Source organism: Danio rerio, chromosome 20 (assembly GCF_049306965.1).
Source record: "Danio rerio strain Tuebingen ecotype United States chromosome 20, GRCz12tu, whole genome shotgun sequence".
In the NCBI taxonomy this organism is placed as follows: Eukaryota; Metazoa; Chordata; class Actinopteri; order Cypriniformes; family Danionidae; genus Danio; species Danio rerio.
In genome coordinates, this window is record NC_133195.1 from 34248154 (window position 1) to 34271709 (window position 23556).

Genomic DNA, 23556 nt, shown 5'->3' on the forward strand with positions numbered 1-23556 from the left:
TAATTGCCCATTTATTTTTGAAATATAAAGAATTGCATGTTAATCTGGCCTATGACATAGAGACTGAAAATTGTTGACTCATTACAGGCCTATTCCCACTCCATTTTCTGACATTATCTAATTAAACTGAACTGATGAAAACTATCCAAGGCATTTAATACAATTTATTTCATAAAAACATTACAATTATGTGAATTTCTCAGGTAATGTTTCATAACTCAAAAAATTTTTACTGCTTTGGGGCGACATGGCGGCTCAGTGGTTAGCTATTGTTGCCTCACAGCAAGAAGGTCACTGGTTCGCACCTTGGCTGGGTCTGTTGGCATTTCTATGTGGAGTTTGCATGTTCTTCCCATGTTAGTGTGAGTTTACTCCGAGTGCTCTGGTTTCCCCCACAGTCCAAAGACATGCGGTACAGGTGAATTAAATAAACAAAATTGGCCGTAATGTATGTGTGTGAATAAGTGTGTATGGATGTTTCCCAGTACTGGGTTAAGGGTATCCGCTGTGTAAAACATATGCTGGATAAATGGTTCATTCCACTGTGGTGACCCCTGATAAATAAAGGGACTAAGTCAAAAAGAAAATGAATGAATGTACTATTTTGTTTAATCAAGCCGATAAATACTAAAGTTCAGTTTTATAATTGAGTTCATAAAACAATATTAACTTTCATAACAAATGTAGCTTTCTCTCACTGTCAATGCATTAACTTGATGTATTTTAATAAGACCTTATTGTAAATTGTTCATTTTTTTTTACAATTATACAATTATACAATTCTTCTGTTTACTCTGTATATTTATGTACACAATAAAGCAATAGAAAAAATGTAGAGCTGTTATAATTCAATATATTGTAATGACAACTAAATGTGATACCATCACAGACCTACACTAAAGAAAACCATCATTCTCAAAAATGGATGGGCCATTTAGATGAAAGATGAAACTATAACTACAGTTTAAGCTCCTAATTCATCTACTGTTTATATTTCTAAGAGTTGCCACCCCAAATATGGTCTAAGAACAATAAAAACAAGTGAGCAAACTGCAGAGCTATGAAGGGATGTAACATGAGAAAAATGCAGTGAGTTTGTTTTTATTACCTTTTGACGCTTGCCTTGTGACCCCCTTCTGTGACTTTCGGAAGTTCTGCCAGAAGGATTTGTTTTTCTTCTTGTTGTCCCATTTTCCTGCATGTGAAGAGAAACCCATCAGGACCAAACGCATTTACTTTTGTACAGACACTATAAATTACTAAATACACTGCTTTGTAAAAAAAAAAAAGGCACTCAATTATTGCATCTATATATGTGTGCATTTGTTTTTTGTTTTATTTAGTGTTCACAGTGACCCATAACACCAGAACATTCCAGCATAAATAATTAAATAGTTCAAAAAATGCTCCAATCACCACAAATAAATATAAATTGTTTTTATAATTAATCACAAACCTGATCCATCCTCAGAGCTGGATTTGTGCAGAGAAATTCTGATGGAAAACACAGAAAAGACCAAAATTAAGACACATTTAATAAAACATGTATTTTCAGCTTCCCAACAAACCCCCACCGATTGTCAGTGTGTATTTGTGTGTCAGTAGAGGGCAGTGTGGTGCTGCTTAGAGCACATGTCAGGCTCCTGAGGCTCACAGGGCACAGATGAGAGAAGCTCCAGAGATGCAGCGAAACGAGACGAGAAAGACAAAGTGAGAGAAAGAGACTGAGAATAAGAACCACAGCAGGACAGACACTGCTTGTTTATATTTCCACTCTTCTCCACTGGGGCGCAGTGCCCTTGGAAAATACCAAAATAACAAAACTAACACACTAGAGTTCATTTGCTGAGAGAATGGGTGAAAATAAAACATTAGGATTTTACAGATCTTCTATTGATACTGACAGAACCTATTTGGCCTACTCGTATTTATGTAGAACATGATTAAAACAAACACACATCATATATAAAAACACCTTCTCTAAACTTTTGAAAAATAAATTATTCTTGGTTAGTTGGTGGGTTGCCAAAACATCTGTAATGAACTAGAGGAAGGCATTTCTTTGAATGTATTGTAGTCATGCTTTTCAGACATTTCATCTAATGTCAGATTATATAAAACATTATATAAGAGCATGCAGCTGAATTACAAAATTGGAAGTGCTCTTGTGAAATGTTTTATTTTGTAAATATTTCCCAAGCACTTTTTAACAGAGCACGGACATTTTTCATAGCATTTTCTATCCTTTTATTTTAATTATTTTTTTTTTTTAATGGAGAAAGTTTTTTTTTTCTTTTAGCTGGGCTGAAATAAAAAAAATAATAATTCTGCTACGGTTAATAATATTATCACATTTTTTGACAGGCTACTAAACAAACCACTGTTGTACTGTAGTGACTTGCCTAGTTACCCAAGTAAAGTTTTAAATGTCACTTTAAGCTGAATTCTAGCATCTTGCAAAATAATTAGTAAAATATTATGTTTTGTCATCATGGCAAAGACAAAAGAAATTAGTTATAAAGCTATTATGTTTGAAAAAAAATCTCTATTTAACAGCACTTGGGAAATTTTAAAAGAATAAAACTTAAAGAAGGGCTAATGATGCTAAAAACTGTATATAAACACACAATGTATTTATACTACTACATCTGGAATTTGACATATTGTTTTCTCTCTCTCTCTCTCTCTCTCTCTCTCTCTCTCTCTCTCTCTCTCTCACACACACACACACACATTCACTAAAGCTACACTTTTACAATAAGGTGATATTGTGAAGTACTTTTACAGTTACTGCTTAAAATGTCGAATCTTCAGACACCCATTACACCAGTCTTTAGTGTCACATCTTATTTATTGTTATATAATGATTTAGCTTAAATTGAGACAAATCTTTTCAGCATTTTTTAATAAATATTGAAAGTCTATAATAAAAAAAATAAAATTGTCACATTAATACTAAATTTCACTTTTTAATCAAATGAATATATCCTTGCTAATTAAAAGTATAAGGCCCAATTCCAATACTATTTTTGTACCCTACTCTTTCCCTGTCCATGGCACCCAGCCATGACTAAGGACACTGCTCATATTTCTGATGCACCACAGAGCGCCATCTCAATAGTTTAATTTTATATAACATGCGAATGTGTGCATCTGGTGTGCAATACTTCCAGCTGTCATGTGCGTGCCGTGTCCCGGCGCTGAGCGGCGTATCCGGTATGTGACCTGTTTAAGAAACGGACACCACTACAACACCTCCACATGTCATCGTGATCTCTTGCTTCATATGAGATTGACAATCGCGACTGCTGTAGTTATTCCAGTTGCATTTTTTTATACTCATCTTCAGGAAATCACTGAAGCCAACGATATCCTGTTATCAACAATAAAATGTAGCAATAAGATGTACTGTAAGACGTAACTATACTGTGTATTTACACTGTGGCCATATTCATCAATGTAAACACACAAAAACAACATTAACATTACATCAGACACCATAAAAAGCTCCCAGTGACTAGTCTTTTCTGATAGGGCATTCGAGTGTCATCAAGTGTCAGATGTAAAAGTAAATAATACGTAATTTTAAGGTTTTTTTTTCCCGGCACCCCAACAATTTACCATGAAATACAGGTGTTAAATTAGAGAAATTAAATAGAACGTTTAATTTAAGGAACTTTCTGTAATTTAAAGTAAATTTTCATGTTATTTTACAGTTTTTTTTCCAGCACTCCAGCTGCCGAGGGTAGAATTGGGATTGGATCTTAATGTTCAAAATAAACTCTTACCGATCCCAACTTTCAAATAGTAATCTATATTTAAACATGTTATATTAAAAAAGTGGGACTATTATAGACATTAATGGAAATTCATATCTAGTCTTTCGGTTTTTCACAATAAAACCAGCCATATTATTCTGGCATGGGAAAATATCTAGTGTTTACATTGTCTTAGATTTAGATATAAATCACATTGACGTTGTCATACGGTCAAGTAGTAAAATGTTGCATGAAATGAGGCCATGTGTGAAGCGCTAACGAGAGAAAACAACCCCAAAACAGAGAAAAAGAAAACATTCTGTCTAAAACATATGCTAGTACTACAGACGGGAACACGAAAGGCAAGCATGCATGTCTATGTGTTGTGGTTTTCTCATCTGAGTGGTGGATTTTCACTCATCCTTGGGTAAACAATCTCAACCTCGTCTGCACTAAAGTAAACACTGACACAGTCATGTAAGCGTATGTGAACACACACACATTCGTGCACCCATGTTCTGGTTTTCTCCACAGGAAGACAGTGTTTTTACCAGTGGCTTGAATTTAAATCATCACGGGTGCATGCATGTCTGCTTTTCATCTGTTATCCATGTGTCCCAAAAACATCCTCGGTGCTAAAGCTATCAGTATCCACATAGTGTGTTTGGTGGCAGGTCATATGTTACATGTCATTACAATGACTGTAAAAATGTGCATGTGTTATTAAACAGAGCACACATTCCTGCATTTTTCAGGACGTCCATTGCACTATGACCAAATAAAGACGTCAACGCTGCTCTTTTACCGTGGTGTGTGTGTGTTTGAGACACAGGGCATGACAGAGGCCTCCCTGAATTATCATATCATTATGCTGCCATGGTGATACAAACTTTCTCTGTTTAACCTTTCATTCACCCCACAGTGAATCCAAAGGCAGTCTTGCTGCTTGTATGCTAACTGCATCCCGTGCTAAAAAGGCCCTATTGAGGAGCAGCTCAGTAAATTAGGCTCCATTCAGGATTTCTGCTATTGATGGTGCTGTATGTGTGACCAGCATACAATAAAAGCATGTTACAGTCTGTCAGTTTCTTTCTTTTCGAAGGGTGTCCTGTGTCGTTACTGGTGCGCCTAGTGGAATATTAGCCTTGTGAGCTGCATTCCTACACTGTGAGGAACTGTCATGTCCACAAGCTCTGAAATAAAGGAATCCCTGGCTTGCTGAGATTGTTATTCAGAGAATGTGATGGAAGAACATTTGACACTGGAATATATGCACTCTTACTTTCTCTACATATTTCATTTGTGTCCTTTAATTTAACGCAGAGCTTATTTTGGATTGATAACAATAAGGGATGTCACTCAAACTGACAGGTAAAGTGTATTAAAACTAAAGTCAAGCTATTTCTCTAACTCATGACCAAATTTAGTAAAACTTTCAAAAATGATTACAAGACAATTCATTCATTCATTCATTCATTTAACTTCCCTTTATTCATCCAGGGTTACAGTGGAATGAACAGCCAACTTATCCAGCATATGTTTTACACAGTGGATGCCCTAATAGCTGCAATCAAGTACTGGGAAACACCTATACACTCTCAAATTCACACACATACAATGTGTATACACATACATGTCTATGGAATGTGGGGAAAACCGGAGCACCCGGAGGAAATCCATGTCAACACAAGGAGAACATTACATGACAATAATTATATTTTCGAGCAATTTTATTTGCAAGCATCTCACGTCTCAAAGTGAAACATGGTGTTGTGCTCTTTTACAAAAGAAGCTTAGCTTGGCTCTATTTGCAGCAAATTCTGCTCCACACAAACTCTCTGAATCTACTTTGAATTTGGACTGTTTATAATAGACTGCAAGCATTAACCAATTACTCACACAATCTAGCTGTGAGGTTTGAACACTTAAAAAAGCAACTTTGTTAGAAGAACATGGTTATCAGCTGACTTTATAATCCAAAATGTTAAGGAATAAAAATCAACTGTATTCTGTAAGAGTTAATGTAAGAGCTTGCTTTATGCGTTTACCTAATTTGGAATAATCAAAAAAATGGCCTTCCAGAGTTTGAGATCAGTCAAATTAATGTGCCAACATGTAATTTCTCCCAAATTAAACGGATAATTCACCCCAAACTGCAAATATTGTTATCATTAACTCACCCTTTGATCAATAACCTGAGTTTCTTTCTTCTGTTGAAAACAAAATAAGATATTCTGAAAAATCTTGAAGAGTTAACCACTGACTTTTATACACTGTAAAATCCACCAGTCAACTTTATCAAATGGGGTAATGCAAAATGGACTGAAAGTTAATTCTACTCATTTGAAAAGAGTTTTGAACTCAGTGTTGAAGGTAATGAGTTAATTAAATACCTCATTACTTCAACTTAAATTGAGTAAGTTCACAGTACTCGTATAGATTTTTTTTTTTTTTTTTGACTCAAACCGTTTGAGGAAACCAATTGCTACAAACCATTTGAGTTGCCTTAACTTATTGGGTTTTACAGTACTCTGTTGGTTTGGATTCTCTTCACTTATTGGATTTTACTGTGCTCAAATTGCTTCGTTTACTCAAATGGGTTAAGTTCAGAGTACTCATTAGGATTAGTTTTTGAACTTAAATGGTTTGTTTTTAATCGGTTTTCTCAAATGGTTTGAGTTACTTTAACTTTTTGGGTTTTACACTGTAGTGTTTGTTTACAAATATTCAGCTTTCTTCAAAATATCTTATTTTACAACTTATATCTTTAACTCAAACAGGTTTGGAAAAACTCGAGGCTGGCTAAATGATGAGTAAATGTTATTTTTGGGGTGATTATCTTTTTGAGATGAACATCATGCTGCTTTCATCAGTTGTGCATCACTACAGTGATGCATGTTCTGCACTTTCAGAGCTAGGAGTGGGGCTTCCTCTTTCCTCTAGTCAAACTGCTGATGAGGAGAAACCCTTCTATCCCAGGGCACACCTGGTGTCCTTCCATTGGTTGGTTGATTTGCTTCCTAACACCTGGCTTTGGAGTTCAGAACACATATATACAAAAATTGCAAAGGAAGAGTGCAGGAAATGACCTTCACTGGAGGTCACGGCAAACAGAGCTTGAGGGATTTCCTTAAAGCCACACACACACACACACTCCGACACATATTTTCTCTGGATGACTGTTACCTTTCTATCACCTTATTGCAATATGCAAATAACTTATAATAATAACACATAAAACTGTAAATCTAACTTTTGAATGCTTAAGGTCAGTAACATTTTTAATGTCCTCGGAAGAAGAATTTCAGTACCTAGTACTACACTTTTGAACAGTAGTGTGTATCAAGAGGAAGACTCTGTCAACATAACAAAGATATGTCTTCAAAGCAACACAGATACACAAACACACACATCTCTCTCACTGTCATCGGGTTCTCTGTAGTCCAGCATGAACAACCTTTCTGAAGGCCAAGGCTTCTTCCTTCTAATCATACAGACAGGAAGTCTGGGTAATCTGGCAATGACTCTTTTGTCCTGTATAGTACAGTGTGATTAAGTCACAGACTATTCCTCTCAACAGATGTTTATGAAATAGGGTTGCATAGAATTATATTGGGGTTGTGTTTTATAATATGACAAACTTTAAAAATTGCTTTTGGTTAGATTTTTAAAAAAATAAATTTGCATAAGATCACAGAACACTTTATTATGATAATACAACTAAATGACAGATATTCTTTTTCCATATTGTGCAATACATTTGAATGTCCAAAAGTTGGAAAGGGACTTTGTCCAATAAGTCAACTGACCAGATTTTAGAATGTGACATGAACACGCAAGGGTAGGTTTAAGTGCACTAAATAACTAGAGAAGTCCTGCGCAAGTATGAGAGAAGTCTGCTCTTTTAACCAGAAGGTCAAGTTATGACATGCTGATTAAATATTAATAGGTCAAAGGAAAAGACAAATCAGACTCTCTTTTAAGAAATGTGTCAGTGTGTTTTGGGAAGTTAATAAACTGTAACGTTATTTGGTTTCCAACAGAGTTGAAAATGTGTTTGTTTCTAGCACAGAGTGAGTAAATTACAATAGATTTTGTGTGAATAAGCTTTAAGATGCTGCTTTTTTCAATCAAATCTAGTGTTAAAACGATCACAACTGTGGTACCAGTCAAACCAGACACATGTGCCTAAAACCACAGAGACCAATAAATGATGAAAGATGTGTCAGCTCCATATGTTTTACATTCATCTACTTCTCTCTAGAGAGTAAGCATGATGGCGATAAAATTAAATCTTTCCCATGGCGTGTGGACCACTAAAACCCCACAGGAACAGCCCATCAACACAGACCGTACGCATGGAGAAACAACCCTGTTTGTGCTCTGACATCATTAAAAAAAACACACACACACTTTGTTACTGCAATCATTCTGAGACTCACTATATGACGAATACATTTTTAAAAAAGCAAAATGATGGCAGCAATGACATCATGCATGTCATTTTCAGCTCATTTAAGCAATAATGCTAAATAAAGTTCTTTAAGTCAGCTTGTCTAACACCCCTGTGCACTATAAACTCATAGAGTCTCACTTAAGTCTGAATTTCTGTCTGTCTTCCTCTCACTAATCACCATGTTTCATCTTAACCATCTAAGAACAATGGACGGAAGGAAGGAAGCCTGGAAGCACAGAGATGTGAAGAAGTAAAACGGAGGAATTCACACCCATTGATATACACACACACACATACACTTACACTTACACTCAGCAGCAGATGGAGGATGAAGAGCAGACCTGACATGTGCGATCATATATCTGAGATGTCAGCACTCATATACAAGTCAAACAACCAGAAAACTGTCCTTTAAAGGCATGGTTCACCCAAAAATTAACATTTGCTATTAACTGAATCCCTTTCAGGCCATCCAAGACGTAGGTGACATATTGGGGTGTACTCACACTAGGCACGGTTGCCTTGTACCGTTCCCAGGCACAATTGCCATGTACTCTGCCCAGGAACAATTGCCACTCTCACTTGGCCCGCACATTTTTTTGCCTTCTGAGCCTGAGCATGCTTACGTCATTGATGATGCAAATGTTCAGTTTAATAAAAGAGAAGCGCTCTCGCTCTGTACAATGGCGATTGCTTTAATTATATTGTTTTGTATTATTTTAAGTCGTTTGATATGCAGTGACACATAGTCAACTAATTTGCTGAACAGATCCACCACTTTTGACACTCATAAATGTTCTTGAAAGTCATTGTGTGGCAGGTATTAGGAGGTTTGCTGATGGTACAGTTGATGTTCAGTGGGGGGTCTGCATGTTTAATAAACTATGACAGTTTGAGTTAATTGAAAAGTAAGAATAATTAATAAATCTATATGAAACAAACCATTAAAAGGAACGTTGGGTCTTCAGTTTCACGCTCCAGGTGAGCTTTGTACTCACACTACAATTGTACCGCACCAATGCCCAACTGAACCGCACTTTAGCACACCTCTTCCAACCGGGGCAGGGTCAGCCAACTATATTTGGAGCACTAAGGGCGTACTCACACTATGTACAGTTGCCTTGAACCGGGCCAAAGCACACTTGTCCCCACTCCCATGTTCCCCGACAGCCCGCACTCACATTACATTTGGGCCTGGGCACACTTGCGTCATTGATGATGCGCTGTTCAGTAAGTGCTTTCGCTCAGTCCAGTGGAGATTTCTTTAGTTTTATTGTTTTAGTCGTATGGGATGCAGTGACACGGTCAAATATTTCGCCAAAAAGATCAGCCACTTTTGACGCTCATAAACAAAAGTCCTTGTGCTGCAGGAATTAGGAGATTAGCTGAAGGTGCAACTGCTGTGCAGTGAGGGGTTTGCGTCTTTAATAATCTACAACAGTTTGCGTTCATTAAACAACAAGAATGATTAATAAATCTATATATAACAATCCCTTAAAGGTCACATCTTGTCTTCAGTTTCGGGCTCTGGCGCGCTTTGCACACACACTATAAGTGTACCGCGCCTGAGCCCAAGTGAACCACGCTATGGCACACCTCTTACAAGCGGGCCAGGCCTGGCCAAGTGAACTTTGCCTGAGCCCGATTCAGAGCACTCACACTTCTCAAACGATCCGGGAAACAGGCCTGGGCACGGTTCACATAGCATAGTGTGAGTAGGTCCTAAACACTTGTCAAACGAACCGGGAAATGGTGGTCAAACATGCCTGGGCACGGTTCGGGTAGCCTAGTGCGAGTACACCCTTAAGAAGTAGAACATAAAAGATGATTTTTAGCTGAAACTGTGAGTCTTGGTTAATCATAAAATGCAATTATTGACCATTGGCATTTCAACAACAACATTCATTCATTTTTTGGGTAAACTATCCCTTGAATTAAGTTTTGAACGCATTAAGTTGTTGGTTTATGGCAAACCATTTTAACATTTACACTATATAATGCACTAGTTTATATTTTTATGCTACTATTAAGTACACATACTGATTAATTAGCAACTAGCTCTTACTAGCCCTAGATTAGACCTACTAAACAGACACTACTTATTTTAGCACTAACTTGTTTTCTGTATACCTATCACATAGATACTATTAAGTTTTTATATATATATTTTTATCTAATTATTTTTTAGGGGTTTTTCACCTTTATTTTGATAGGACAGTAGAGAATTCAGACAGGAAAGCACTGGGAGCAGAGAGAGGGAAAGGATCGGCAAAGGACCTCGAGACGGGAATCGAACCTGGGTCACCATGAGCACACTGGTGCTATATGTCAGCACGCAGTACCACTAGGCTACCGGCGCCGACTAGTTTTTATAAATTGACTATACATTCTAACTATAGTAACACATTTTTTTCATACTAGTTTTGGCTAGTATGTATTCTAAATTCTTACTAGAACATTAGCAGCAGTTATTTATTACTAGGATAATAAAATGTGCTAGTATATAAAAAACAAGCAAGCAACTAATATCTGCAAAAAAATCACTAGTTCTTTATAGAATATTTACAAATATCTACTAATGACTAATACTTACAACTATACTTGATGGCAAGAAGATAAATAATAGAATTTATTATAAACTAAAAAGATAACATGGCTAGTCATAGTTTGTTTGAACATTAAAACCATCCCTTTGCTGATTCACTTGTAAAGTTTTTTTTTTTCTCACTTCGTATCATTTACAGCCAACTACTAAAAATTAGTAAGTGCATTGAGAATTTCTTACTTTCTCTCAGCCTCTGGTGTGGACACCTCACTGCTGAATCCAAATGAATCCTGCATACAAAGACAACACTGCGGTTAATTACTGTAATTACACACACACTGAGTTTAATCACTGCTGAAATACGAATCAGTGTAATTTGAGCATGCAGTCAGCTGATTTATCACTGTGTTGTAACAGTGATTTATGATGATGACTGCAGGTGTGTGAAGGTCTGAAAGCAGATCTGCACTGCATTGTGGGTCGACTGACCTGGATGTCTGAGCGGAGCTGTGAAGAGTTTAGACTAGTGTCTGATTTTTCCTAGAAAACACAGAAAAAGAGAGGGTTAGGAACAAGGGCGCACAAACAAACACCGACATGCCACTAATATAGGGCCACACATCCATGTGCTAGGAGCCTGACTTGTCATTATGAAACCGCACCTTCTGTCCTCTGCACAAACATACACACACGCACACAACACTTGAGGCATACTGAACCTGCTAGTCCTGTGCAGCAGCAAAAGACAGCAAAAAAATAAAAATAAAAATCAACATCATGTGGAATAAACCAAACCTACTGGAAATACAGCACACATGAACCCTGCTAGAAACATACACTGGCAATGTCTTACTTGCCACATAGGCATAACAGTGAAAATAGAATAAAGCAGAATAACACAAAGACTGAAAAAAAAAAAAAAAAAAAAAAGATTAGCCACTTAATCTGGACCACTGAAAATTGTGTTGGTCACATGCCTTCTCCAATTTGTTTATTTTTTGTCCATAATACAAAGTATAAAATAGATTTACTTTGCATTGTAGTGAGAAATAATAAATGAATAAAACCAATAAATAAAATAAACAAATAAAATAATTAATTAAATGAATCAAATAATTAATTAAATAAAAAAAATAAATATGCATATAAATATACAGTTTCTTTTTTTATTCAAAATACTAAATTTTTTTTTTCTTACAAACCAACATGAATTAAATATCGATAAAAATTATAGGTATAAAGGCAAAATTTGTAATTAGATGAATGCATAAATTCTTGACTAGGAACATGTTGTCATCTGTCTTAAGTTCAAATTGAAATACTTTCAAAGGGGTAACTAGCCTGTAAATCAAGAAGAACTTGCACTTCAGAGGTAACCTCATTTTGTAGGAATCGTGCTGCCCTGAGTGATTGTTTTTTTGTTCTTAACTGGTCTGGTAGGTGTCCTGGCAGAAAGGCCTAGTCGAGTAAAGGTCAAGATGGTGCTTTCATTCATTTTTTTTAAACAACCCGACTTAACAACTCTGAAACCATCAGTTGAGGCTGACGGGAACTAATGGAAAATCTATTGTGCTCTCAGTACAGAGTCAGCATCATTGCTTACTCATTCTCACAGCTTACTTTTCAAAACCAAGGCCTCTGCTAGCACACTGACCTTCCACATATCTGCATATGGGTCAAAATGTGAACATCAGCCGTTTTAGAAAACAAAACAAGCTCACAGCCCCAGTACTTCTATACCTAAAAAGCACTGTGTTGTATTAAATTCTGATATTTCTGTAAAATAAATTTGCTATATAAATAAACAAGGTAAAATCAGAAAAGGTTGCTAAAATAGCTGTTAAACAGCGTTTTTAATGACGTACTATGTTTTGATGGAAGAGGCCCCACTGGTACAACACATGCACTGTCTATACGTCTGAACATTTGGTGGACAGTATTGTGGAAATTTTGTGTCCAGACCCTCAGTTATCACAGTAGTAATCTTCAAGCCTCTTTCATGCAAATGCAGCATTTTCTTTAAAGAGAAGTACTGTTTTTAGGTCAGGATGTCTGTTTGTGTGTGTTTTGTCTCTATGCCACTACATCCATCTGCTTTAGTGCTCAGTGGTGTGTTGGTAAAGTTCGGAAGCTTCTAAGTAGTAAATCAGACGTTTTACTCTAAAAGTGAAGTCCTCCATGAAAGAAAGAAAAATGTGTTTATTTTAGTAGAAAAAACAGTTTCAATGTTTGTAAGAATCCAAAGTAATTCAAAATTTCACTTTGTGAGTCGTTCTTTAAAAGATTGTTGCAGTTGTTGTAGCTACTGAACTGAAATGTCAGAAAAATGCAATAGGCAACCACAAAAGTTTTGCAACCTTAAGGGACTCCACAGACTATTCAAATAAATGGTCTGTTGCTGTACACAAGTGAGCATTATAGTGACTTTTCAACATGCAATATTATGTACTCTAAATAAACCATTAAAGACGATATTACCGTTTACAAACTACAGTGGCACTGCCAGTGTTTTGAAGACATAGTAACACGATACTACCATAGCACAGGTAAACCATGCAACCCAATTACACACACACACACACACACACACACACACACACACACACACACACACACACACACGCACACGCGCACACGCGCACACACGCACACACGCACACACGCACACACGCACGCACACGCGCACACGCGCGCACACGCACACAAGCACTGTGGGCAAGCTGAAGTTCCAAATGAACACATACTGGTCAACGTAAACACACACAGAGGTCCGTGTTCTGTATCATCAGCAGCATGGCATCACCAACTGCCCCATACCAAGTGGGCACATGCTCCCATTGGCACACTGATTTATTTGTACACACACTGCTGCTGCCCGTGTCATCCAAAACACATATCCATTCACAAAGAGAAGCTCTGTGTCGTGTGCACTCACTGACACATGCACACTTCACAGCAGCACACATTTACACAACCACACATCTATACCGGTCAAAATATTGGATCAGTAAGATTCTAAAATAGTTTTTATAAGAAGCCAATTCTGTTCCAAAAAAACATTTAGGAGAAGTTTTGAAAAATGTTATTAGAAAAAATAGCTGTTTTTTGTGCACAGCATCCCAATATATTACGACTGCTGTTGCTTCAGAAGATAATAGTTTCAATGACAATAAGAATATAAATAAAGATTTTTTTATTCATTTATAATCTTCTGAGAAAACAAATAACCATCTTTGGCAAATTGCCGTTTTATTTTCATCAACAACTAAAATAAGACTCCTCTTCACAATCTAATTGCAGCGCTAAAACATGAGCTCTGATTGCTATATGATATTGAGGTCCAGCAGCTGGTGGATGATGAGTGACTGTGTGTCTGTGATTGCCTGAGCATGACTGTTTTCGACCTAGTACTGTATGCCGAAGATGAAATTGACTTAATAGGCAGCACAATGTCACTACTGTATCCGCTCACACCCATTTAAACAGATCAATAGAGCACATGATTACAAATGCACACAGCATTCTGAGATGCTGAGGCATGATAATGCAGACCTTCCTAAACTAAAAATGATTTTGACAGATCACTGTCAACCTCACTGCAGATGATAAGCAACTTTGACAAGCAGACAAGATAGTGGAGTGACAGACAAAGAGATTTCAACTGAAAGACAAATCAAAAAAGTAGAGATAAAATGTAAACAACTTCTTTATTATTTCCAGAATTATTATTTTTGCTATGTATTATTATAATCAATTAAAACCTAATTGAAATTACTACTTTAAAAAAATTTTTTTTTTTCTTTGGGTTCATGTGGATTAACATTTACTTCAAACAGAGCTTCTCTACGACACTGAACATATACTATAACATGAACTGCTCATGTAAAAAAAGTGTCCAAAGTGCTGTGCTTCATTCTGAAACAGGTACAGACTATGTGCATTTAATTAAGCTAGCTTTGTGAACAGATAATTGCAATAAGCCACATCACATTTTTGGTTTAATTAAAGAAACAGTTTGCTCAAAAATTTTAATTCTGTTATAAATTACTCAGCATTATTCTGAGAGAGGAACTAAATCTTAGGAGGCTGAAAACAAGGACAACTGTTCAAAAATGTGTGTATGTCTGTATGTGATTTGAAATTATGAAACAAAATTTCAAACAATGTCAGAACATAAATCAATATATTAATTATATTAATATATTAATTATATATATATATATATATATATATATATATATATATATATATATATATATATATATATATATATATATATATATATATATTAAATCAATATATTAATTATATTAATATATTAATTTAATATATATATATATATATATATATATATATATATATATATATATATATATATATATATATATATATATATATATATTAAAGAAATATGTTAATGAATATAGTTGATAAAAAAAGAACAAATTAAGAAAGGTACAATGAAATTACAGTAAATAGCTGTTTGTAATACATGCTATATGTATTTAAATATGTATTTTTGGGGTCTATGCTATAAAATGTAAATGTATAAATGGTGAATTAACAATAAAATATGTCCAAGATGCCAAAAGGATGAAATATTTTTCATGTAAAACTCAGGTATGTGTCCTGTAAAAAGAAGAAATAAGTTGAAGTAATAGATGAATGATGTGTGTGTGGTAATGGGGTGGAGATAATTATAAGCTTGTGCTTCAACATGCACCATTTCGACCATGATGTAATATATTTTGTTTAAAAGTATTGTTTTGTGTATGATTTTTCTGTTTGAAATAAATAAATCGAATCAAACCTTTCACTCGTCACAAACCTGTTCTCCTTTTGAACATAAAAATGCTGAAAATTGGTACACAATGACCTTCATTGTATTAGTTTTTCCTTGTCAATGGTAAGCGTTTTCCAACATTCTTCAAAAAATCTTTTTTTTTTTATGGTAAACAGTAGAAAACCTCAAAGGTTTGGAACCACTTTAGAAGCTGAGCAAATTAAAACCATTTAAAATTTTAATCGCGCAATAACAAGGAGCATAATAACCTTAACAATTAAAATGAGAGAAAATACTTAAAGTGTCTTACAGAAAATAATTAGTTCTGTTCTAAATATATAAAGGAAATTTTTTTTCCACTCAATTCAACTCACCTTTATTTCTATAGCGCTTTTACAATGTAGATTGTGTCAAAGCAGCTTCATAGAGAAGATTATAGTGATTTGAAACAGTGCCAGTTCAGTTTTCAAAGTTTAAGTTTAGTTCAGTTTAGTTCAGTTCAGTGTGGTTTAATATTCACTGCTGAAAGTCAACAAACTGAAGAGCAAATCCATTGGTGTGCAGCTCTACAGGTCTCTACATTTTATTGGCTTAGTAACATGCTAACTTCACAGGGAACAAATGAAAAACCTCTAGCTATTTTCTGAAACAAAGTGCTAATGTGTCGAGCCTTCAAATGAGTCAATTTTTAGCATGTTGCCTCTGCAGAGAGACTAATCACCATTCAGTTTATGAATAAAAATCACAAGGTTGTTTGGTGGCATTCTGGTTGGCATGGGAGCACTGGGGGAATAAACAAACTGGAGGAGGCTAATGAGGTGTTTAACAGACTTGCATACAGAGTCTCAGTGTGCGGGACAGGACACACACAGTCAGGTTGGCAGAAAAAAAAGCTTGGGTGGGTGGATGTGGTCGAATCATGGGGAGAGTCTTGGCTCCTGTTGCCCAATCAGTAGAGACGTTTGGTTGAGTAGCAGGTAGGGAACGTGTCCTTGTAGAACCAGACCAACCATCCCTACCACTGTAAACAAACAAAACACACAGATCCACATTCACAGTGTGTGACGCTTTGTGGGTAAACGATTCCAGTATTCCAGCTGCATGGTTTCTACCTGAAATACCAGTCAGGGGGAGAAGAGTCTTATGCTTAAATATTTCTAAAACAGGTTAGTATTGTATGTCAGCATCATGATACATTTATCTTTGCGTGTCACCTATGCTTGTATGCGCATGTATGTGGATTCTCCCTCAAATAAAGGTTCACTTCTGTAACAAGACCTAGATGCAGACCAACGGGAATTAAATCAAAATGCCACTACATGCCTTTGAGTAAACCACAACAAGTCTGAGCTTTGAAAGAGAGAGGGACAGAACAGCCATGGGGTGTGCCAGAGTTTTGGAAATGATTCTTGAGAGCAATTATAAAATTAAAATGTTAAATAGAAAACCCCAAAACTGTTCATCATCAATCTGAGGGCTGGGTGATAAATCAAAGGTGACTATCATGCACATTTTGTCAGTGAATACAGTTCTGTCTTCAGTATGTAAACACCTCCATTGTGGGTTTTTGAAAATGACCTTCCATTCAGTCTGCAACACAGCACGTCAAAACATTCAGCTGAGGTTTAAATCTGAAAGTGCACCGTGTTTGAAACTATTGATTCTTTAACAAAACAGTTGACTCAGAATGAAGAGTTAAAGTTCATTTTCACAACAATACCACAGTATAGCCAACCGTGTGCTGTGTTTGTTCCTGTCATTTTTCAGATTTTTTATACAATAACCTACTCTGTAGCGAGGGATTCGCTAGCCGTTTGCTATTAAAGGAAGGTGCAGCAGAGACTATTATGTAGGGGACTTTGCCAGACTTTGAAAGGGACTTTGTCAGTAACTGTTACAGTTCATATGGACTAGTTTCTCCTAATCATAACATGTAAATGTGATTAAAACTGTTGCCTCATTTTGTGTAGTTAGCATGTTATTTGTGTAATTAAACATGTATTTAATTGTGTGCTGTGACTTGTAATCGCTCCACGTGGCTTTTAATCACTTATCTGTTATAGACTAGTGCTTGTACTGCATCTCTCAGGTTAAATCTTTATGTTCACATATTGCATCCAAAACCACATTGAAAACATGATGCGTGCTTCCACCTTTACTGATTTTAATGCGTTTCTGAATTCGCAATCCTCTGCCGAGAACCCAAAAACCAAAATAAGATCTTTTATAATGCAAAATAGGGGCTCTTTAATATCTAATATGTGGTTTGTGATGAAGTAGCATTTAATATGGTGAGTCATAGTTTACTAACAAGCGACGAAATATCGTATTCATTATTTCAGACAATTTAATTGTCCTATAATGAAATTGTAGGTAATCATTCTGTGATAATAACAGCTATTTGCTTAGCTGCTGCTCCATCTGAATTTCTCAAACTTTTAAATGCAGCTACTTACTATACAATATATAATATTTCTTAATTCATTATAAATAAATTAACAAATACAATAACAAATTATTACAAATTTCATTTTTGTGTGAACTACCCCTTTAAGGTAAAGATGTATTAAGACTGACTTTGCCAAAAAAAGAATAATTACATTGTTCATCTTATTAACTGTTAGCCAAAAGTTTAAATCAGTTAAACAATCAACTTAATGTTCACTATTATTATTCCACCTACACAACTGATGCTCATGCTCAGACCAATAACACACACTGCTATCCACAGTCCAGTTGTGTGGCTTATAGAGACTCTCTGTCTGACAAATGGAATAAAGGAGACTGTCTCTGTATGAACAGATAGTGGGACAGCAGCATGGCTAGTTTGTTTTTGGTGAAATAGGGTTTATCCATGCAGCACACTGAGCAGAGGATGTTTTCTTAACTCATTGTCATCAGGGTAGCTTTTATACAAGCAGAGCGACACAGAGAGGAAGAGTGCTGAGCAAAAGTGGAAGCCCGAATTGGCCCTGTCAGCTCTCTGCGGAGATATCGGAGGAAACGAAACAGAAATCATATCTCAAATCGGACTCGGGAATGTCTAGGGCGTTTGAAAATGCCCACAACTAAACCAAAGACTAGAAATAGAGAAGAGAAAGTCTCAGACTGCTTCAAATAGCACATGAACTTCACTTCTGTCAGAAAAGGAAGCAGTGAATGAGGAAACCAAGGGCCTTGTTTCATTTGATGCTGTCCTTCAGTGTGGATTCCTGCATGTGCTCAGAGATTCATTCTGTTAAAGTATGAATAGACCACAACATTTGTGACTCTCTCACAATAGCCTTCAGTGTTGCCTCTGGTTAAAACCGGTGACCTTTCCCCTCTTTCGGGTTCAGGGGAGAAAGCCAAGGGCCCATCGCCAACTTGGCCTCTGATACAGGGTTACGTGCCTTTTGGAAAGAGGTTAGCTGGGTGACAGTGTTTATGGAAATTAGCGCGAGGATGTGAGGATGAAAAAAAAGCACCAGAAAGAAAAGACTACAGCCAGTATAGCATTTGGACTTTTTCAAGCTGCCAAAAATTTCAAAAAGGTCACACACACGTCAAAACTCTCAAGAGAGGCAATGCTGAAATTATCAAGCCAGAAACCTGGCCTTTAAAATACTAATCTAGAAGAGCACAATCACCTGTTACTACCCTCAGACTGGACAGCAGCCACTCTGTTCGAACACAATGAGTATCCCATTTCCACTTTCATGTTTTCTCACTGAAAATATCCCAAACATGGTGTCATAGCAAAAGTTGCTTAAATAAAAACAAGATTGAGGAGGATAAATGAGTCGTCAAAATCACTTGCGTTACCAAACCAACCAGTTCAACTTGTGTAGACCTGCAGAGCCCCAAAACAAGTGTGTTGTTCTTGCACTTGCACATGAAATGCAAAACACCTTCTAGAAAAATTCCCAACATCATCCATATCATCCAATTTCTAATTAACTGAATTTTCACCACCGCCAGCAGCTACTCCAGTGTCCTCATTTCCTTTTCATGATACTCCCAGAAAATGGCACATGACCAGCAACACTAAATGCATAAAGAGATGACCTACTTGGCCCACTTGACACTTCCTCCAGCCCCATTAGCCTTAGACTAAAGCCTCTGTTGACAGACGACACCCTCAGCTCGGGATTTATCGCTACGTCCTTTGATACATCATCAATGTGGAGAACTATTTTTGAACTCGACTGGTAATGAGATCAGACGCCTGCATGAGCTTAATCTCTTTGTTGGCGGCTATCTTGTGCTAATTAAAAGGGTAGAGATATGGTGTATAAAGATAAACTTAAATAGAAGTAATTTAATAACAGATGAAGCGCTCGATATTCATTAAAGAGCATGTGGAAAGAACACTAGTATCTCAGAGGAATGAATCCCGATTACTAAATAAACACAGCTGTGTCACGCAGTGCTGATTTAGGTGGGTTTGGTTCAGCGCTCAACCCTGTATTAACCAGATTTAACTTTAGTGTATGGTTTGAACAGTGCAGGGTGTGGAGCTGGATTCTGGATAGGAAGAGAAGATGAATAAACAGAATATGTAGAGGAACGTTTTGTTATTCATGCAATATTAAAAATAATAATTGCTCAAAAAGCATATGCTGCTGTTTTTTTTTTTCATTGGAATACAAACAGCAATGATATTTGAACTTCTACACAGTATAGGGTTACACAGACTAATCAACAAGTTGACTTAAATGCTATGTCATGATGCTCTTTGAATCATGTTGACTTGTAACGCTGCCTGGATCATGTGATTTTAGTATGGAATGAACAACAACAGCCTTTAACCATTCACACAGAACACATTTTTTTCAATTAAATGAATAACTAACCGTTTAATTATTTTTCAAGGTGAACATGCTTGACAGATGTGTGTGACCGCTGCATTCGCATCTCGCATCATTGAAGTGCCTTACAAATGAGTGCCAAATTCTTTAGACGGTGTGTCAAGTAAAAAAAAAAAAAAAAAAAAAAACCTTTAAACATCCACTGCTGCTCATCAATGTCAGTCTCAATGCAGTGGGCCAATCAGAAGAACTCATAGGTGGAGCAAGGATTGCAAATGTTTTAAGGCAAAATCCTAGTTCTACCCCTTAGCCCTTCCCCTTACCCCTACCCCTCGTTTTGCGCGTTCTTGTCAAGGGGTAGAGGTGTCCCAATTTTCTTTAGCTTGAAAGCGTAGGGCTAAGGATAAGGGGTGAATACTCCTTCGAATGCAGATTTTTCAGGACCATACTCGAAACCAAGGTGTAAGAAAACAGAAAACACCAGCCACAAAAGCAGAATCACTGCACCTAGAAGTAAGGAGATCTACAAATTAGTATTTTTTGTCATTATTCCAAATTTTTACACGTTTTAATATTTAAAACCGTGTTCATGTTTTACAGTCTTGCTTTAAAAAAAAAAAAAAGCTAAAATAAAAACCGATAAATTTTGTGTGACAAATAGTGGATAACAATGGGCTTTTTACAGTGTCTGCTATAACGTTGATGTTGTTTTTAAAGGGTTTACATTGATGAATATGGCCACTGTGTAAATGCACAGTATAGTTATGATCTTATTGCCACATTATATTGTCAGGATAACATGATATATGCCTTCAGTGATTTCCTGAAGATAAATACCAAAAAATAGCACAACTGGAATAACTACAGTAGTTGCGATTGTCTGATCTCATATGAAGCATGAGATCACGTTGACATATGGTGACGTGTGCAGGTGCTGTCCCAATTCCAAGGGGTAAATTTTGAAGGGGAAGGGGTAGGGGTACAAAAAATGAATTGGGCCTTAGTGCCTACAGTAGCAAGTTGGCATAATATCCATTTTATTTGACGGTAACATAGTTTTGACCTTATTCTATGAGCGATTGCAGTCATTGGAATATTTTTGGCTCGAGACTTCTGCTCTCATTCACTTCCATTGATTTTTAGATGCTAAAATGGATCAATATGCTGCTTCATCCTGCAAACTGATCTTTTCATATTATATTATTCTACTTTTTATACATAGTCTTAAACACTTGTTTGTAGAGCGGTTCGACTGTTTTCTGCTGTTTATTATTGCAAGTCCTTTCTCCCATAGACGACTGAATCGTAAGTTCTAAAACAGTTGCAAAAATGGGCACACTTTAGTATTCAAGAATAAATTCAATAAGACATTTTCAAAAAAATTAAAGTCACTTAGTCGCTAGTAAACTTTGCTGCTTTACAAAAAAATGCAAATTAATAAATGTTGGAATTGCAAAAATATCTAAGATAACTTAATTTCTAGCTTTGGTTTTGCTGAGAAGACATTGTTAAGCCTGAAAAAAAATACTATATACACATTTAAAAAAGGGTTATTTTACATTCATGATGATTAACGTCGACAATTAAACAAATAATAAATTTTTAAAAAATTAAATTGAATTTATATTTGAAATAAACAAACTAAGTAACAAATTACTAAATAATATAAAATCTAATTGAAGTTTTTTTTAACCAGTGTCCAGCTTTGGTATAGTGATTATGGAGAAAATATTCTTGTATTTCTTGCATTTTCTCCTAATATCCTAATTTCTCCTAATATCCTAATTTCCAAAATATTATTGGAAATTAGGAAAATTGCTATTAAACCAACATATAGCATGCTTTAGAGCTGAACAGTGGAGTGGCTTCACTTTATATCCTAAAAGATCTCCAAAGATGTAAAGAATTCAGTGTTTTTGAAACTAATGATGACAGCGGAAGAGTTTAATTATTTAGCCTGACAAGTTTACTGGTTCTAAAGTATTTGAAACGTTTATTAAAATAAAATATATTGTGTTAAATGGGGGAAAAAAGTTGTTATAAAAATAAATAATAAATAAAAAAAATAATAAAAATAGAACAATTTTTAGAGCAGTAATCACAATACCGTCACAACGTAAACACTTTTTTCCATGGTTATCATACTGTCAAAATCTTACACTGACCTATGCCTACTGGAAATCTGCTTTGTTCATTTTAGAATACTAAGAAGAAAAATCTACTGCTGTAAATCTACACAATAGCGTACCCAATGTTCTCCAAACCTTGAGAATGACTGGTTCCTGTCTGCGGCCAGCACCACAGCTGAGCATGACTTTCAGCATGTTTTCTTTCTTTCTCTCAAAATCCCCTCACCAGACTTTGCCAACCCCAGCTGCATGTTATAATGGGCCCAACGGTTTCCTAGCAACCTTGGGTGGCCCACTACCCTACATCCCTGAGAACACAGATTCTTTCAGACGCACTCGAGAAACGCAGAGCACTGACAGAACCGCAGACAATCCAAACACGTATGGAGAAAGGCCATGGGGTGAACACATTTGTCTTCATTCTGTAATGGTTTAAGACAAGCGTTTCCTTCTATTAGCTCATAGGTTTACAATGGCCATTCTGTAGCACCAAGTGATGAAAGAAACAAGAGAATTTTGTGATTAGCTGTGCTTGTGGTTTATTGTCCCTGGAATATAGGTTAAACAGAAACTAATGCACTGAATTATGACTAAAACAACAGTTACTGTAATAACAAGTATAGCCCATGCAGAATTAATAGCTTTAGCATTAAATTTTTTATTTATTAAGGCCAGACTCAAGCATATAATATTGTACATAGCCTACAGAGTTTATCCAACTTGATCCTGACTGAAATGACAAAGTTTAAAGCTTAAAATTTAAGAACTGAAACTGCATGCTACTTGTTCAGCAAAAGCATTATTCTGCAGAATATATTTAAGTATATACAGATCGGTAAAGATACATTCAGCACTTTGTTTTGTTTATGCTAGTGGTCAATATTGTAGTCATTTTACCATGTGACCTCCTTGGTGGCGCCTATAATTGAATTGAAAAATTGAAGAACAAAAAATAATAGCAACAATAATAATAATAAATAAATACATAAATTAAACATAAATACATACTATGTATATATATATATATATATATAAACACACACACACACACACACACACACACACACACACAAACACAGGGGAACAAAAAATTTT

General features: G+C 35.9%; 2 protein-coding genes across 25 annotated transcripts in view; both read right to left on the bottom strand.

Annotated features, from left to right (window-relative positions):
- LOC141379311 (uncharacterized) overlaps positions 1–23556 on the bottom strand; it is a 701133-nt gene that overhangs the window by 61777 nt on the left and 615800 nt on the right. The window lies entirely within an intron of this gene.
- The window catches only part of sash1a (SAM and SH3 domain containing 1a), a 315826-nt gene that overhangs the window by 30979 nt on the left and 261291 nt on the right, over positions 1–23556 (bottom strand). For all 24 annotated transcript variants that reach the window (XR_012395552.1, XR_012395554.1, XR_012395553.1 and 21 more), the window contains exons 3-6: positions 11249–11299; positions 11000–11049; positions 1457–1494; positions 1109–1195 (exon numbers count right to left, since the gene is read on the bottom strand). Coding sequence is in view for 21 of the 24 variants with exons in the window: in XM_068215463.2 (XP_068071564.1) it covers positions 1109–1195; positions 1457–1494; positions 11000–11049; positions 11249–11299 (226 nt within the window). In the remaining 3 variants the exon portion in view is untranslated. The remainder of the gene's footprint in view (positions 1–1108; positions 1196–1456; positions 1495–10999; positions 11050–11248; positions 11300–23556) is intronic.